The following is a 17824-nucleotide window of genomic DNA, read 5'->3' as shown; positions in this document are numbered from 1 at the left end:
TGAGAACCACAGCTCTAGCTTATGTTACAGATTCTTGCTACAAGTAAATCAGATTAGTGCTTTAGTTTTTGTTTTTTTTTTTAAGATTTTATTTATTTTATGAAAGAGAGAGATCACAAGTAGGCAGAGAGGCAGGCAGAGAGAGAGAGAGAGGGAAGCAGGCTCACCGCTGAACAGAGAGCCTGATGCGGGACTTGATCCCAGGACCCCGAGATCATGACCTGAGCCGAAGGCAGAGGCTTAACCCACTGAGCCACCCAGGCGCCCTGAAGCTTTTAAGTGATGTTAGCAAGGATAAAAAACTGATTTAATGAGGGTGACAGGAGTTGCACCTAAAAATCAGGTGGAGAAGAGGAGGCTCTTCTTCATTGATAACCCACTAATATGAGTATTTAGGATTGAACCAAGAACTCTATCTATGTAGAGTTTGGGTAATTGCCTCTGTAGTGAACTAAAACAGAACAAAACTTCTTCCGGTTCATTGGTTTGAGAATTGAAGAAGAACCATTAGAATTCAGACCTTGGAAAACTGCACTTTGTATGAAAGAGAGGTGGTAACAGTCAGCCTTATTAACTAAAGCTGTGCTCTTTGGAAAACCAGTAATGCCTGTTGTTACAGCATCCTCGTGGGGTAGGCAGAAGAGACATACTGTGATAGACTTACACGTGGCAGAGCGGAGGCCTCCTTGTGTGTCCTGCTCAGTGCTGGGAGCGCAGGGGAGTAGCCTGATTCATCAGCTGTATTGTCCTTGACATAGCAAGCATCTCGTCAGTCCTGTGCAGTCTCCTGAGCCCTGAACACATACACACAGGCACATCATTAAAGAAAGTACCAAATGCTTCCTTGAAACTCAGTCTTTAATAATTCACCATTTTGTGTAGAATGTTGTTTTTACAGTTTTACCGGGAACAGTTCCCTTTTTTCAGCGTTTGCGTTAAAAACATTTATGTTCCAAAAAGAGACATCTGCGTTTTTAGAAAGGTATGAGGTTCTATCAGTCTGTTGTTAATTATGAACAAATAAAAATCATTATGTATTTAGTCCGATAGATCTCCAGAATGGCCTTACAGAACCTACCTTAACTGTAGTTTATATTTCAAAAAGCCGTTCAGGGTAGGCTGAGAAGTTCTGCTTGCTGATGAATTTCTGTTACGTCCCATTTAGTGACAAAGTCCAACTACTCATGCCCTTCGTTTGCAGTGAGCAGAGTCGATGCCTTTTCTCTAGTGTCTGCTTCGTGCCAGAAATGCAGGGGTTATTCAGATGTATGAATAAGAGGAGCTTCTGCATCCACGTTACCTGTACCAGTTTGATCTCCTGAGAAATGGGTTACCTTGCCTGAAAGATCTTCAGAGGGAGAGGCGGATAATTAACATATTCACGTATTCACTGTTGATTGCTAAGGCCTGGAATCTATAGGAAATAAGAGAAATAGGAGAGCTCTTGCTCGAAGGGACTTGTACAGCAGCTGCCCAGATTAGTGTGATAATTGATGGGTGCTGTCAGTGGGGTAGGAGTGTTAACGCAGTTCTGAGAGTCAGCTTTCTGACTGAGGTGCTTAGTGGAAGCATCGTGGATGTGATCACATAGGAAGCGGTTAAAGACTTGGCCGGTTTTGCAGAGATGGGGAAGACCATGACGGCAGGGCCAGGGATGCAGAGTCAGTCAGGTGTAAAGTCTAGCCTGGACGCTGGGTGGTGAAAGCTGACTTGGGTGGCTGCAGTAGAAGAGTCTTAGAAGAGGTGAGATGTCATCATGCTGGGCTTTTCTCCCAGAGTCACCTTTGGCTCTCCCTAGAGCCAAATACTCCTTAGAGCCAAATGCTCCTTATCCCCGAGGGTCACTCTGGCATTTCAGCCTTCTGGATGGGGATTGTTCAGGGACACTGTAAATTTGGTCCAAATTAGGCATTTGGGGATTGGCCAGGAAAAATCTATAAATATCTGTCTTTTCTTACTCCTTTCCCTTTGCCTCAGATGAAGAGAGTTTTTCTCTCCGCCCCCCGCCCCCCCCCCCCCCCCCCGGCCCATGCCTCCCCCAAGGCTAATAATTCTATCTTCTGAGTTCCCGGTCCTTTCTTGACCTTTTTAAAGAATTGCTTCTCCATAAAGCAGCGTGGCATTGAGAAATTCAGAAGTTTCTTTGGTCTTAGTGTCTGGGGAGGCTACCTGCCTTCTCCATTTACACAGAAAAGACCCCCCCCCCTGCTTCTTTTTCCCAGGATACAAATGTCTTCAGAGGGAACCTAGTAATCTGATTCCAGGCAAAGGTGTTTGGGTCTTTAATTTCCAGCTTGAGTCAGAATACATCAGTTACCCGGCTTTGCCTTCCATACACGCTTATAGGCTGCCTTCAATACTTCTCTCTCTCGCTCTCCTTTCTTTCTTTTCTTTCTTTCTTGATAAATTAGGCAAAAATGTATTGATGATAATAAAATTAAAATATTACAGCAACTAATACTTAGTACTCATGCCTCAGGCACTTACAACATAATTTACATGTATTAATTCATTTATTCCTCATAGCTACATTTTCTTTGATGCTTTGTCTTGATGGGTTTTGCCCGCATTTTATAGGTGAGAAACCAAGGAAAAGAAAGGTCATACAGTGTGCCTGAGACAGTCTTGCTGCAGGGTTGAGGACTGTCGTGCGGGAGTGTCGCTAGCCAGTGAGCCACCCCTTCACTTCTGCCACGTACAGTAGGGGACGTCTCAGCCTGTGTGGCTTTCCGTAAAGGGCCACCCCACCACCCCAAAACATATTTTTGTGCTGCCATCTCTTCTGACACAAATTCTCACAATTTCATCTGAGGTAAACCGTTATGTTATACTTGTACAGAACATCAAAATATCTGTTCTAGTTGAATAAAATTATTAAATACAGTTTCCAAATGGTAGTGTATAAATGAACAAAACCAGATTTATTCTTTTGGGAATGAGCGAATGCCAAGGTAGACCCGCCAGTTGCATTAAAAAGTAGGGGATTTTTTTTTTTTTTTCTCGAAGGATTTTTCTCTTTTCCCTTTGTTTTGACTTTTGGACAATTGATAAAAAGAGCAAGTTATACCTCTGTATTTCTTTGGAAGGCATGACTGTATGGTGGTGTGTGTTTGCCTGGAGGGATGAGGGAAGTATTCCATGGGAAGCTGAATCATTTCTTGGCTTGTTTGACCGAGTGACTATATTAGGGCTATTCTTTTTGCCATGAAGTGAAAAATAAGAAGAGTAAGTTGAGTAATTTCCTAAAGTAATACGTTTGCATTTTATGTGGAATACAAAATTTTCCTAGGGGCATGGTTATTTTGAATATTAAGTTTTCACGTCTGACCAGGGCTTTAAACTCTTTTAGACTGCACACCTTTTCTGTGTGTTAACACTGACAAGAAAATTTGTTCTCTTGTTGTTCAGTAACTAAATCTAGTCGGCTACTGGAAAAGTCTGAGGAGTATGACTGGTAATAAATGAGGACATGCTCAGTCAGTCATCCATCCTTTGGGTGTTTGGTGCCATTTTTAGGACTCTGCAAGAGAAACCAAAGAAGTGCCTGTTGCCTTTAAGGAACTCACAATCTACTTAGAGTCAAAGTAAGCACCAAGGAACAGTGCAGGGCGGAACGCTGGAAAGTGAGTGCATCAGAGTTCAGGACTATCGAAGTTCAAGGCACAGAGTTTTAAGGTGGGTTAGAGTAGGCAGAGAGATTCCCTAATGAAGAAGGTAGGATTTAAAGGGTGACTTTTGGCTAAGGTGGAGTCATGAGGTGTAAGGGATTCTATAAGCCACACCTGTTCCTAAGAGCCGGAGGGTGTTGAGGTAGGAAGAACCAAGTCCTAATTGTGGAAACTTAAGAGACCAACCGGATACCTATCTTGGGGGGTATAGTAGCTAATGAGACTGGAGGGGACAGTGTAGTGGTACGACATCCAGACCAGGGAGATTAGGCTTGATGAGGCCAAAGACCTTTGTAGTATCTTCCTGAATTACAGCACAAGCCGTCTGGCTTCTCTGCTCCAAAGTCCTTGCTGGCTCCCACTTGCCTCTGAGTAGAGTCTACTTGTTGGCATGACATCATATGCTTTTATAAGCTAGGTGGTTAATGTTTTCCCAGGCTAAAGTTCCAGCACTCCCCTAAAGGATTTGACGCACATAACTGTACGCAGTTTGGCCGTTCCTCCATCATACCTGCCACTCATCGACATCTGCACCCTCACTCACACTGTTTAAAGACAACACCTGTCTCCATAGAATTTTTCTGCCTAATCAGTTCAGCCAGAGATCCTCATTCCTTTGCTGCAATTCTGCATTTCATTTGTACTATCCATGCCAGTCTCATGTTTATATTTCATGTTACTGTCCCTTCCTTGAGGTTCCAGGAATGGCTCCTTTATCTGTATAGCTCATAACACCTTACAGAGCACCGTAACTACAGCAGGCATTTAAATATTTGTTGAAGGGGTAAATGAATTTTGTTAATATTCACTAGTTCATCACTAACTGGCCATGACATGCTAGTGATGACAAAATCCCATTAGGAAATTCTGATCGGTAAATGTCGGTGTTGTTTTCCTTGATCTCATTGCCTTTGTTTTATAGAGTGAAGTTTGTTCTTATTTCCATAGATGTTCATATGGAAAGGGAGTTTCTTGTTGGCTTTTCCCGTCTTTTTCCATTTCCTTGCCAAAACACTGTCCACCCTCCCTACCTCCTGTAGCTGCTGTGAAGCCCTTGTTCATTCCTAACCAGGATAGCAGTGCCTGTGCTCAAGTGTTCTGTTCTGATCTCTAGGACGGAATCTCTTGGAAAGAGTTGAAAGTACACAAAAAAATGGGCATACATGTTGCATAGAACTCACTTTGTGTTCTTGGTCCTTTTTCTCGGTTAATGCTTCATTTACTTCTCAGAAAGTTTTTTACAATCTAAACTATTTTATTACCAGGTTAGCAATCCTATAGCAACCATTATGGAAGGATTCACTAAGATGCTTTCTCTAGTAGGAAAAGTATCAAGAGTTAGGAAAAAATGAGTATTATGACTGAGCCTAAATATTTCGTTGTGAAATGGTAGACTCTTTAAATCCAGCTCTCATCACTCTGCTACCCCAGAGCTGCCCTATCAGTCCGTAAAAACATTAGCAAAATCCAAGTGTCTTACTCGCTGGACCGTTTTACAGCACTTGACATTGTTTCCCCTTCTTTCTGTGAGGTATTTCCTCCTTTCAGTGTCCGTGGTGTCCCATCGGCGTGTTGATTCCCAAATCTGAATGCTCAGTCCCAGCCATTCCCTGGGCTCCGGATGCACGCACTCGCCCGTTTACCCGGGCCCTGCGTGGGTGTCTCTGAAACCCTCAGATTCTCTGCGTCTAGAACCGGCGGATCGTCTGCTCCCTGCCTCCTCCTTGTGCTCCGATCCGCTGCTTCTCCGGCCGCCCAGGGCAGGGTCCCAGTCAAGCAACACTTCTTTCTCCCTCTCTCCTCCCACCCCCAGTGCCTGTTAGAAAAGTAAATACCTTCGGACTGACTCCCACTCTCTTCTCCTGGTCTCCACATTCATCACCCGGACTCGCACCTCCTCTGCCTCTCATCCTCTCCCTCCTGTCTATGGAGTGTGCTCCAAAAACATGATCTTTTTGAAATGCAGAACCGATCGTGCCTTTCCCTACCCAACAGCCCGCAGTGGCTTGTTCTTGTTGCAGTGGTTCAGAGTTTTCAGTACAAGTCGTGTGTTCATCGGGAACTCGCCTTTTTCTGCGGCTCAGGTCTTGTCCTTTGTCACTTGCTGTTTCTCGCCTCTGGGCCTTCACACGCTATCCTCTGCCAGAGCCTGTACCCAGCATGCCTCCCCAGCTCTCCCTCCTGGGGCTCCCCGCAGCGCCACGCACGCAGCTGTCACCTGGTGAGCTTCTGCTGCTCTGTCGGGCCTCAGGTTAGTCAGCATCGCCCAGCAGGCCTCTCTGGACCCGGGAGTGGGTTACACCTCGAGGCAGATGTTCTCTCAGAGGTCGAGTGCCCCGTGCTCCTCTGTTGGAACACTTCTCACCCATTGTCATGACTCCTTCCTGTCTCACTGGCTGCTGTATCTTCAGCGCTAGGCATGGTTATTCAGCAAATATCTGTCTGTTTCACTTCATTTTCCGAAAATCTCGTTGAAGGTTTAGGTCAGCGACACGAGTTGTAGTATACAATCAAAACAACGTTATGAATTTTCCATGTGAAATTTCTTGGTTTAAGTTGCTCCTGATACTAAATTTGCCATTTTTACCATTCTGAGCATTCCATGTTTTTAAAATACTAATGTATCTTCAAGCCACATTCTTTGGATAAATTAAAAAATTCTACTTCAGAATACAGAATATTTGGTATACTTACATAGGTGCAGTTTATTATATGTCACTTACGCCTCAGTAAAGGTGCTTAAAAATCATTGAAGTGATGGCGGTGCCTGGCTGGTGCAGTTGGCTAAGCATCTGAGTCTTGATTTTGGTTTAGCTCATGAACTCTCAGGGTTGTGAGATCGAGCCCCCCGCATTGCATTCCATGTTCCGTGTGGAGTCTGCTTCGAGTTTCTCTCTCCCTCTCCCTCTGTGCGTCCCCTTCTCTCTGTTTCTCTCTCACAAATAAATAAGTACATCTTTTAAAAAAAGAATCACTTAAGTGATAACTTGAATATTTTTCAAGGTCTGGCTTACCACCTGAAAGTTTCATCTGAACCTTGTGCTTGTAAATGTGCATACAGACTGCTTGGGTGGGGGAAATGTATTTGGATGGCTCTTTAACAGTACAGTTAGTGTGTTAAAGAATAAGAGTGTGCGGAGGGTGCATGTTCTTTTTACTCTTAAGGCTTTGAGGGGGAAAGAGGTGCTATTACTGACAGTTATTTCGCTCAACTAAAAGTTGGTAATTGTAGGATTATGAATTTGGCAAAATTTCTGCATGTGAGAAGTAGTTCTTCCACCATAAGGAAGAAAAGTTAGAGTAGCTTTTGTTTTGTTGTGGCAGTGCTGCACTATCTTACGTGAGGGTCGTATTGATCATGCTAAAAATAAATGCTGCTAGAAGACTGAGAAATAACAGCAAGTATGATTTATAGTTTGATGTGACTGTCTTTGGGAGCTGGTTTTACATACAGCGCACGAGCACACGGGGTGATGATCTCACGGTGCGCTGCGTGGGCGCGGTCTCAGTTCTCCTTTGGATAGGGTCACTGGACGGGCTCAGCAGGAGAATGCTATCGATCTCATATGTGTTAATTTCAGCAAGAAATGTTAGAGATTTTTGCATGTAGTAAAGGAGATGAAGAAGTGGGACTGGCGGTTCAGTTGGCTTTGTAGATGGTGCGACAGCATCAGGAATGCTGGTTGCTGCTCTGCCATCCTTCCGGGGCGGCTTTGGGGCGAACTCCGGGCCTCCGCTGTTAGCCTTGTTCCAGCTTTACCAGTGACACACGGCTTGGAGGGACAGCTGTTACCGCAGAGACAGAATCTAGGTTCAGGATGCCGTTTTTAGGCTAAACTGATAATGAGAGTGTAGAAGGGGAAGACGTAAAGTGGGTTTTTATATAAAACCACAAGGTATGGAACGTCTGTTACAGTATGGAGGAGACCTGTTTTGAGTCCAACAGGAAAGGTACAGGAAGCAAGCTTGTTTCGTCAGAGGCGCATATCCTTGTAGACAGTGGTCTTCGTGTTAAGACGGCCGGTGTGATCTTCATCACCCCAGGGTGTGCGGTCACAAGGCCCACCCAGAGCCATCAGGCAGCCAGCAGTTGTGGTGTGTGATGTAGTCGTGATGATCATTATGATCAGGTGTGATCCAGGAGAGAAGCTCGTGAGTCGTGATGGGAATCTTCCGATATTTAAAATGCTGCCTCACCATAATGCTTGTCCCAAGGAGAAGAAGTAGGATTAGTAGATCGGTTCATTCTGAGGAGGACCTAGCTCCCGGTTGTCAGTATTCAGACTAAAGTCCCTGTGTTGGATGCGTTCGTTCTGATTTTTGTAATGGATTACTAGAGTGAGAAGCTGTTGAAGGGAAATGTTCAGTATTAAAATGTTGACAAAGAAGTCAAGTCTGTTTAATGTAATGATACACTTTCTACCTGTACTTTCTAAAATTAGGAACGATTTGTCGTTTTTATTGAAAAAAAATTTTCAGTCCTTTGGCATTTCTGTAGAATCTTAATACGAGAATATCAATATGAGTAACAAATTCCGAGTTTTCTTTCCTCAAATTTTTTTTTAAAGATTTTATTTATTATTCATTTGACAGACAGAGATCACAAGTAGGCAGAGTCAGGCAGAGAGAGAGGAGGAAGCAGGCTCCCTGCTGAGCAGAGAGTCCGACGTGGGGCTTGATCCCAAGACCCTGAGATCACGACCCGAGCCAAAGGCAGAGGCTTTAACCCACTGAGCCACGCAGGCGCCCCTCTTTCCTCAAATTTTAACTTACGTTTTTTCAACGATAGTTATATTTCTTTAACTATGGGGGATTGCTCAGGGCAAAATAAGATGCATAATGAAAGGAAAGAGGATTTACAGAGTTGAGGGTTAAGGGAGGCTCACATTGTTAGCTGTACGACCTGACACCACTGGCTGCGGCTCGGAGTCCAACCCTTGCTCGGCCGCCAAGTGGGCATGAACCTTCGAGCTCCCGAGGAGGAGTCAAGGAGACGGCAGGTGGACGCACCTGACAAACAGCAGGTACTCAGGACACATTGTTACTAATCACTGTTGCCACAGAAGAAGCTGTCCTGTCCCTACTTTTCCACCCGCAGTTATCATTCTGCCGTCTCTCGCTCTTCCCACTCCTTTAATTTCGCCAGGCTGGTGGCAGTTTTAGTAAAAGTCAACATTTGTGGACTTGTTCCTGCTGAGACCTGTCTCCCCGGAGGAGCAGAAGTTTGTGAAGAGACATTTTTAAAGCTTTGTGACTATTTTTCTTATATTCTTCCATCTTAGTTTCTTTTTGCCATTGTTAATTGGGAGCAGAGCATCTGCTGCCACCGGCTGCATGGTCTTCGGGTCTCTTCCTGCGAAGACACTAAGGGCTTCAAGTGGGGGCGCTGCTCTGCTGCCACCAACGCCTGGCGAACTGGAACTGCTAGGGGGCTGCCTGCCGACCTCCCTCTTCTCCGAGGCCTCTTCACCTTCTTGGAATCCCCAGATCTGTTGGAGAAAAGCCTGCGGGGACGAGGACAGGAGGCCTCCCTCTCCTGGACCAGTGGTGCTCCAACACCTCAGTTGAAATTAAAAAGGAATTCCCAGAGGGAAATAGTGCTTTTGCAGCATAGTCAGTAATTTCCTTCTCGCTCGTCCCAGTCGGCTGTCATGCGTGAAGGACTCTGTTACTCCACACAGGTAAGAGTTGCCCAAGTGGAGGAGAAGTGTTCTATCTGTGTTCTAAAAAATTTTGCCACCAACAAATGGGTAATTCTGGGTGACTCACCGTTTTGAAGTTAATGAAATCACAGATAAATGAAAATTAACGGTGGTAGACCTTTCCTTCCTTCTGATTACACGTGAAAAGTGGAGGAGAACACAGTGATGCAAGAATCCACTGTATGCTCTCCGCAGCTGATTTTGAGAGAATTTCTCAATTCCTTTTTTTTTCTCCTCTGCATCTGCCCACATCCTCTGAGCTATATGGCAGGTGATGATTTCTTAGTCTTAGGCTGACCGTATCCAATCAAGAAGGAGCTTCCTGGGGCGCCTGGGTGGCTCAGTGGGTTAAAGCCTCTGCCTTCGGCTCAGGTCATGATCTCAGGGTCCTGGGATCGAGCCCCACATCGGGCTCTCTGCTCCGCAGGGAGCCTGCTTCCTCCCTCTCTCTGTCTCTGCCTGCCTCTCTGCCTACTTGTGATCTCTGTCTGTCAAATAAATAAATAAAATCTTTAAAAAAAGAAAAAAAAAAAAAGAAGGAGCTTCCTATCGTACTTACCCCTGTCATTTTTCAGTTCTGGAAACCCGGGTCCGGAGAGGCCAAGTCGCCATCCCACATTGCTCAGGGAGGCAGCAGCACACCAAGGAACAGAAAGAACCCTTGATTTTCATTCACCCTGGTACCTTGTGCTCCTGGAGGGACCGAACTGACTGTTGGGAGGGATCGGTTAGCTGTGCCCAGTCTCATGCTGATGCCGTATGTTCACTTTGGGGTTATAGGAAAAGTACTTAATAGAAGTAGACTCCTCCCCCCTCCCCCCTCCCCGCACCTCCCCTCGGTGCTGACTGGCTTTCGGTGTTCTGTTTGGGTCGTTAGCATCCCCACTAGGTGGTGTCCTAATTCAGAAATTTGACTGTGGGACCTTGAGACGGCTCTGCTCTACCTAAGTAAGTGAAAGGAGCTGAAGATACCTGACCCATAAGAATTACTTAAATAATTTGGATAAGGTGTTAGATCTTGTAATTAAGTAAATGAAGGGAAAATTTAATCTGTGAACAGAAATGCTGTAATTGAATTACAATGCATAAAATATTCTGGAATCTTTAAGAACTTTTGTTGGTCCTGTGATATGAACAGAGTAAAAGACTGGTTGCTTCTCTTGAAGAATTTGGGACTCCTTTTGTGGATCGAGAGTGGGATGGAGGACACAGAAGGGAGATACAATTAATCTTGTAAATAACTACTTTGGTGGTAAGAGGCTGGAAATAAGTATATTTTACTATTAAGTTCCCAAAATTTAAGAGAAGGGAGGATTTTCTCAAAAATTCGTAGCTCTTAACTCTGGTTTGGATATAAAATGATTGGTTGCTGTGTTTCAAACTCCTAACAGAATAACTGTTCAGTGGTTCCAGATGTTTTTGATAAAAACTTGGAATTGTCACAGCAGCAGCCAAAGCACAGGACTGCGGATTCTGTCTTCTGTGGAAAGTGCTGAGTGGATCCAGAGGGGAAAGCAGAACAGACGCGCGCCCCCTTCCCTCCCCACCACGAGTATTTGTTCCCTATCCAGAGTGTTCATCCTAGAAGAAGAAACAACATAGAAGGACAGTTCTAAATCTTTGTAGTAGGTTTCTGTGTGCAGAAGGAGGAGGAAACCTAGATTTCCAGCCTCTGGCACAAAGTCAGCAGATCGCCAGAAATAAAAAGGTTAGTTATGTCTCAAAACATTTCAGGCAATTGCATGATTTTGAAGCCGGTTTCTCTTTAATTCCATAACGTCTTGAGGACAGAGACCTTGTTATTTGTTTGCCTTCCCTGCAAGGCACAGAATATCTGTTAAGCGTTTAAGTCAGTAAGCACTTAGGGTCGGGAGTCGGAAGCCTCTCTGGTGACTGAGCATCTCTGGTCCCCTGAGAGATGCCTGGGAACCTTGCAAGCAGGAAACATTTGCTTCTAATTAAAACAGAAGGGAGTGGCAGGAGGAATAAACCATGTGGAGGACAGAGGGGAGCTGGCCTTATATTCATATGGAGAGGAGGGGGGTTCTGAATTACAGCTTGATGAAAGTTCATACGGAAGAGGTGATAAAACTAGCCATTTTCCCATATCCTAAAGCCTGATGGGTCTTCCCATTTGTGCTGTGGACCACAGAATCTCAAAGTATTTGTAAGGTCCTGGCCAGGTTCCCACCCTTTTATTAAGTCTGAGCAACAACTTTATTTACAACTTTTTAATCTCTCTCTAATCTTCCTGTTTCTACTGTTTTCCATGCTCGCTCTAGTGAAAAGCAACATCTGTTTCACTGTTAATGTTGGTAACATCACAGAGCCAGGGCTCATGGGGGAGCATGTGGGGAGGGGGAGGCGGTCCACCTGCCTTGGATGACACAGGGGTGGGGATCGGGGCTCCGCATTGGGCACAGCTAGGGCTGCAGTGTAGTGGTAGGTGAGGAGAGGTCTTGCTTTCTCATAGGGTTTGCTGCACTTTCCTCCTTTGGCTGGTTAGCAACATGAACGCCTGGCCTGAGGAAATGGTGACTCATCAGACCTTCTCCACCCCTTTCATAAAACTCCTGAAAAACCTTGTTACCACCTCTGTTTGCAATACTCTGTTTTGAACTGTTTGAAATCTCTTTTCTTCCTCTTCCCTGTGGTATCTGAAGACCCTCACTCACACTCTTCAGGTCTGGCTGAGGACTCCCCTAGCCCCTTGAGGAAAATAGTGGCAGCCTAATGCTCCTAAAGGATAAGATCTTATTCTTTGCTTTCTCCACTGTTTCCTTTTTGCTTCCCTCAGTTCCTTCTTTTCCCCCTCCCAGATCACTTACCAACCAAGCTGAGAGGGTGTCTGAAGTAAGGATAATGCTGGAGTAGGCTGCCCAGAGGCTGTGGCACAGGGTAGGACTGCGGGGGAGGGCGTCTCAGCAACAATGAAGTGACAGAGCCAGGCAGAAGCTCAACCAGTGCCCGTGAAAGCCCTGAAGGGGGAAGTGGTCCCAGCCTAGGTGACCCTCCTTGCTCAGAAGTATTGACACATGGACCCATTCATTCTGCTCCTTTTTTCTTGAATTGTCGTTAAAGCCCCTTCTGTCACTCATTTTCTGCCCCGCCGACCCTTTGCCCGCCCCCCAAAAAGGCAAAAAGAATGAACCATTCTTGAAAGATTTTTAAACCATATCAGGCACTTTTGTAGCCACTTCTGGATTCTAGAGACATAGCCCTGAAATACTTGGCTAACATTTTTCTCATATTAAATCATGGGTTTGCATTTGGCAGGGAGCTGCGTGTGCGCCTTGGGTAGTTTCCATTTTCTATACTTCGTGGAATAGATAAGTATGTTGTACTTGCTCGTGATGTTTAGGATGACATCCTCCCCCTTTTATTATCGCGCTGCTCGGACATCAAAGCGTTCGAGTTACATCTTGCAATGCCTGACAGAACCTTTTTCATAGGGGACAGTGTGAGGAGGAGGAGGAGGAGGAGGAAGTGGGTTGGAAAAGGAAGCCTTGTTTTTCTCTTCTCCGTCTGTGGATGAATCATGTTCCCACTGCAATTAGGTTTTCAAGCCTCCAAGGCTGCTGGTGCGGAGCTGAAAGGGCAAGTAGTGACGTTCCTGAGGGTGAGGGAGAAGGGGGGCTGGGGTAGGGAAGGGCCAGCGCCCAAGGAGGGAGGAGGGAGGAGAGCAGGAGTGGTCTTTCTTTTCGCCTTTCCTCTGCTGTCAGTAGAGATTTTCAGCTGAAACCAGAACCAAGCCCCACTGTCTGGTGAGCAAGAGGCCGACTCCACGGACTCTACTTTGAACAGAATCTCCCAAGCTTCTACTGGTTTTTGGTTTGGGTTTTTTTTTCTGTAAAGGAAAAAATTTACCTTCCTTCTCTCTTCTCTCTCTCTCTCTCTCTCTTTTTTTCTTTTTGTAAGCAGGAACAGAATTTAATGAGAAAATGAGAATGTTTTCATGCCATCCCTTTGAAATAGAGTTGTTTTACCTTTTTCTCTCTTTCGCTTTTCCTGACAAAGTGCAGACTGGATTTTTATTGCCTGCTTTGGGTTTTTCCCCCACGTGCGTCGGCCATTATGCGTAGCCTGTTCATTCTTAATTTTTCTCCTGGAGTTGTCGCCAGTGATGGAAACGCTGCACGCTTCTCTTTCATTCGGGATCTGCATAAAGTAGAACATCAGGAGGCACTTACTGTTTATATTATGAATTACAAATTTATCACCCCGGTGCTCTGAAGTCGCCAGAAAGTCTTCCATCCGTTCAAGGAATTGGATTCCACTTGGTTTCTTTTTAATCAATTTTGGACCCTTTGAGGGTTTTATAGAGCGAGGAGTTTGGAAGGCACAGATCTCCAGCTCAGCGTGCGAAATTTGGAACTCTGGACTTGGGGGAGTGCGGTTTGAACAAAATGTATGAGCGGCACAAGAGGCGCTACAGCCTGTGTGACATCTCCAGGGTGGACAGGACAGTGGATGTGGTGTTGCTGAAGGTAAGGGGCCACACCTCCCAGAGCCCACAGCTCCCGAGCGCCTTTATCTCTTCACATCCGGTGACTGAGTGCCTGGCTGCCCTGTCCGGGGAGAAGGGCTGAGAGGATGTGTGAAAAGTCGGGAACAGAGGGGCAAGGTTGATGATTCTAAGGTTCTCAAAAGAGTATCTGAACAGAGACTGTGGGGGATTGGGCTTAACAATCAGTCTTAAGCCGCACTGAAACGGTTGAGACATCATTTTGTTTGCTTTAACATGTGCTCTTAAGCTCAGGAGAACCTCATACTCCTGAAAATCACAGCGGGAGAAATTCATCTTCAGAGTTGCTCTTTCCTAAGATGCCTCTGTCTGTCCCTCTGTCCCTGTTATCCCCGCCCGCTCACCCTCCCCTGCTCCAGCCCCACCTGTCTGGGCATCGCTCTCTGTTGGTCTCCTTTCCTGCCTTTTCTCTGAATCTTTCCTCTCTCTTGTGTTCTGCTGTCTCTTGTAACTCTGTAGGGGCACGAAGGACACTTTTTCCCTTTGGAGGGGTCTCCAGCCCGTTGATTAAAGTTGCAGAGTGGTGCTCCCGCCTTGGTTTGACTGCTTTTCGTGGACTCTGTTGGTAGCTGTATTTGTTTTCTTGGCGTCAGTGATGTCGGTGTCTAAGCGGGATGGGGGTGGAGACTCCGAACGGCTAATCGCTCACAGAGGGCGTCCTTGAATCTAAAATTAGTAAGGACTCTTCCAGCCATAAGATGGGAGTCTGGGAATGTTGGACGACTCCAGGAACACTTTTTGGAAGTTTAGCGATTTTCTGGCAAAGCAGGGGAAATTGGAAGTCGACCAAGTGCTTCACAGATGCCAAAGAACCTCAGTACCTGAACTTGGGAAAGTATAAAGCTGGTGGGGTGTGGGGGGAGTGGTGACGTGTCGCCCTGGTCAAGGAGATTTTGGAACTGTGTTACCGGTTTGTCAATTCAGTTTATTACTTGAGACTTCCTAAACTTTTTCACTGGTCCATTGAGGCCCAGAAATGGGTCTAGAAGGCTAGTCACAGAAACCAGTGACGTACACCGTGGATGAGGGGCCAGGTAGGAGTCGTGATTCGTGACAGAGTGGTGTCCCTGTCCCTCCTGATTATGGCCAGGTGCTTGTCCGACTTGCCAGGCCTAAGCTGAGAGCAGTTTGGGACTTGGCTTTTCGAACATGTTCCAAGATGTAATCAATTTTAGTTCCTCCGAAACGTGATTACCTCTATGAAAACACAGTGGTGTTTTAAAATTTTTGTCCTCAAATATTATTTAGGAGAGCTCAGTTTTTAGGACCTTTATACTCTTGACTCTTGATGATCTTAGATTTTACTTGTCTAAGGAAAGAGAAAGAAGCGATAAAAGGAGGGAGGGTAGAACATCCCAGTCTGGGTGTCACAGGGAGTATCACATATTTAAATAATGCTAAAATGCACAGTACCCTGCACTGTAGCCGGGAAGGAAAGCCTTTACGAGTGGAGCTAAATCCGCGTGGGCTTACTGGCCCCAGAGATGCTGTTTTACAGTTTAACGAAACACTTCCACATACGTTATTTCATTTGAGGCTTTCTGCTCAGGCAGCAGCTGTTCCGTCCACACACCTGCCCCCACGCATGCTCACATGAAGAGCCCAAGTCTTCCCCTGATCTCTTGAGCCAAGTGAGGAGTATGAAGTACTTGACTGACGAAGATGTGATTTTCTTTTTTTCCCACAAGCCCACAACTAATGAAGGATAATTAGTTTTTTAGGTGAATTTGCTTGTATTTTTTTTTTGTACCATGCTGCCAAGCTGTATAATGAAGGTTTTAGTAGAGAAAACTTCACTTCTCAGAAAATAGGCATTCGTTACAATTGGAGTCCTGAAAATAGTGTGTTTGAAATAAGATAACTAAGTTTCTTGTTAATTTTTTTGCTTTAGAGAAGAAGGTGATATTCTTGAGAGCTGTACATTAAAACGTTATTAATGGCGCGTTCGATGCCAGCGATGGCACTAAATCCAAGGGGTACATGGTCCTTTAAAATCCTTCTCTTGCTCAAAGACAGACAATAAACAGAGAAATTAAAAAGTAGGGATTACTGTAAGTTACTTGACGGGAAATGGGCTATATAGGAAATAATCAGAAGGCCTGTTTTAGATAAAAGGTGTTTCTGAGGTGTTGCCATTTAAACAGCTGATCTGCAGAGGATAGAAGGATGCCCGCGCTGCCAAAGGAAAGTGTTCTGGCGAGAAGGAACAGTAAATGCAGAGACCCTGAGGTCCTCAGGAAGCAGTGGCCGGGCTACCATGACGGGGCCACACTGAGCAGGCAGGGGAGCAGTATCCAAAGAGTCGTAAGTGGGAGAGGAAAGCAGGGCCTTGACGGCCATGAGGACTTGGCTGTGTTCCGACATGTTACTTCTCAAATCACGTTTTGAAGAGATCCTTCTGGTCGTGTGGGAATGAGCTAGGCCGCCATTACGGCAGCCCGAGGCATGGTAACTTGGTTCTGTGGTCCGAAGTGGGAAGAGGTGGATGGATATGAGATCCAGGCTTTTCATTTTTACATTCCTAGTGTTTGTCCCATTTTACATATGGAAAAACAGGCGGGGAATAGTCAGTAATTTTCCGAAGGTCTCACAGCTCATGTGTAACAGGTAATAGGATGCAAACCCAGCTCTGATTGTTTTCAAACTTCATGCGTTTTCTTGCTATCGTGGACCTCCCCTTCAGTCAGCAGTGCACATGAATATGAATGTGTGAATCAGTTTTCATATAAATACATATGTGTTTCTTTTCCATGTTGTTATTTATTTGTTTATTTATTTAAGTAGGCTCCATCATGGGGCTTGAACTCACGGCACTGAGATCAAGAGTCAGACGCTTAACTGAGCGAGCCACTCAGGCGCCTCTAGACTTCCCTAGTGGAAATAGTCTTAGAAACTCTTGTCGATTGCTTCTTTCCCAGGACGAGAACTCCTTCCATAACACATAGGGCAGATTTGTGACCTCATATAAATTTATTTTGGTGCACGATTTTTTGCAGTTTTTTTCCATAATTCTTCTTTTTTTTTTTTTTTAAATAATTCAGAAGTATTCTCCAATTATCTTTCACTTTGAACTTCGGTATCATTAATCCATGTTTTTAAAAAAACTATCATATGTGGGTACATATGCCACTCTGTCCTCAAGTGGTCATGTGTGTGTTCTCACTCCACTTTTGTCTGTAGAAATTTGCTCTTTTATACAAATGAGTTCATAATTTTTTCATTTCTTCACTATTTCTAAGTACTGAAAACAATATTCCTAATCTGTATTAAATGCTCAAGAAGTTCTGTTAATGGAATGAATTACTCTTTTAGGACTTCTAAGTAAGGATTCCCACGCATCATGGTACGTAGGCTGTAGTTAATGTGCTGGAAGGTTGGCGTAAGAACACAGATGGAGGAGGACAGTAAACACAAAATTTAGACTGTGGGCCCGCTGCTGTGGGATTCCACATTTACGACGCAGGCCTTCCATCGGCATCCCAGTAATTCGCTGCAGATTAGCTACACCATTCTCGTCCCGGTTATATAGCCATGCTTTTTTTTGGCTTGTGCTACAATCCGATCTTTTCCCTTGGTCAGTTCTGTAGAGTTTGTTTCATGGTAGCTCTCCTGCATCAAAGCCTTCCCTTAAGATATCCCTAAAGCTGCATACGTTTTCGGTCTTTGTCCTCAGATCAGCTCTGGCTTCCCATCATCGGCCTCCAACAACCCTGAAATTTTATCTCCTTTCCGAATTCTTTGCTGAATAATAAGGCATAAGTTAACAGTATTCCTTGGTCACTTAACGCCTTCAGCCCCTGGCCCAGTACGCACACACTCGTTGCTCTTCCTCACTATATGACATTCCCTTGACCACCCCATCTTTGTGTATATAACTTCTTGCTCCTATGATAAGAGGTTGGTTACTATGAATTACATGCTCAAAATGG

The 17824-nt window shown here is 45.1% G+C and overlaps 1 protein-coding gene across 6 annotated transcripts in view; it reads left to right on the top strand.

The window, feature by feature from the left end:
* AKAP13 (A-kinase anchoring protein 13) overlaps positions 1-17824 on the top strand; it is a 330885-nt gene that overhangs the window by 197881 nt on the left and 115180 nt on the right. The window contains exon 1 of one of the 6 annotated variants that reach the window (XM_047736226.1): positions 13057-13857. The exons of the other annotated variants lie outside the window; for them this stretch is intronic. Coding sequence (XP_047592182.1) covers positions 13777-13857 — 81 coding nt within the window. The 5' untranslated portion in view covers positions 13057-13776. Of the gene's footprint in view, positions 1-13056; positions 13858-17824 lie in introns of those variants that run through there. 6 annotated transcript variants of the gene reach the window in all.

This window comes from Lutra lutra, chromosome 7 (genome assembly GCF_902655055.1).
Source record: "Lutra lutra chromosome 7, mLutLut1.2, whole genome shotgun sequence".
Lineage (NCBI taxonomy): Eukaryota > Metazoa > Chordata > Mammalia > Carnivora > Mustelidae > Lutra > Lutra lutra.
The sequence above is the reverse complement of the archived record's forward strand: the minus strand, read 5'-3'. Positions and strand labels throughout refer to the sequence as shown.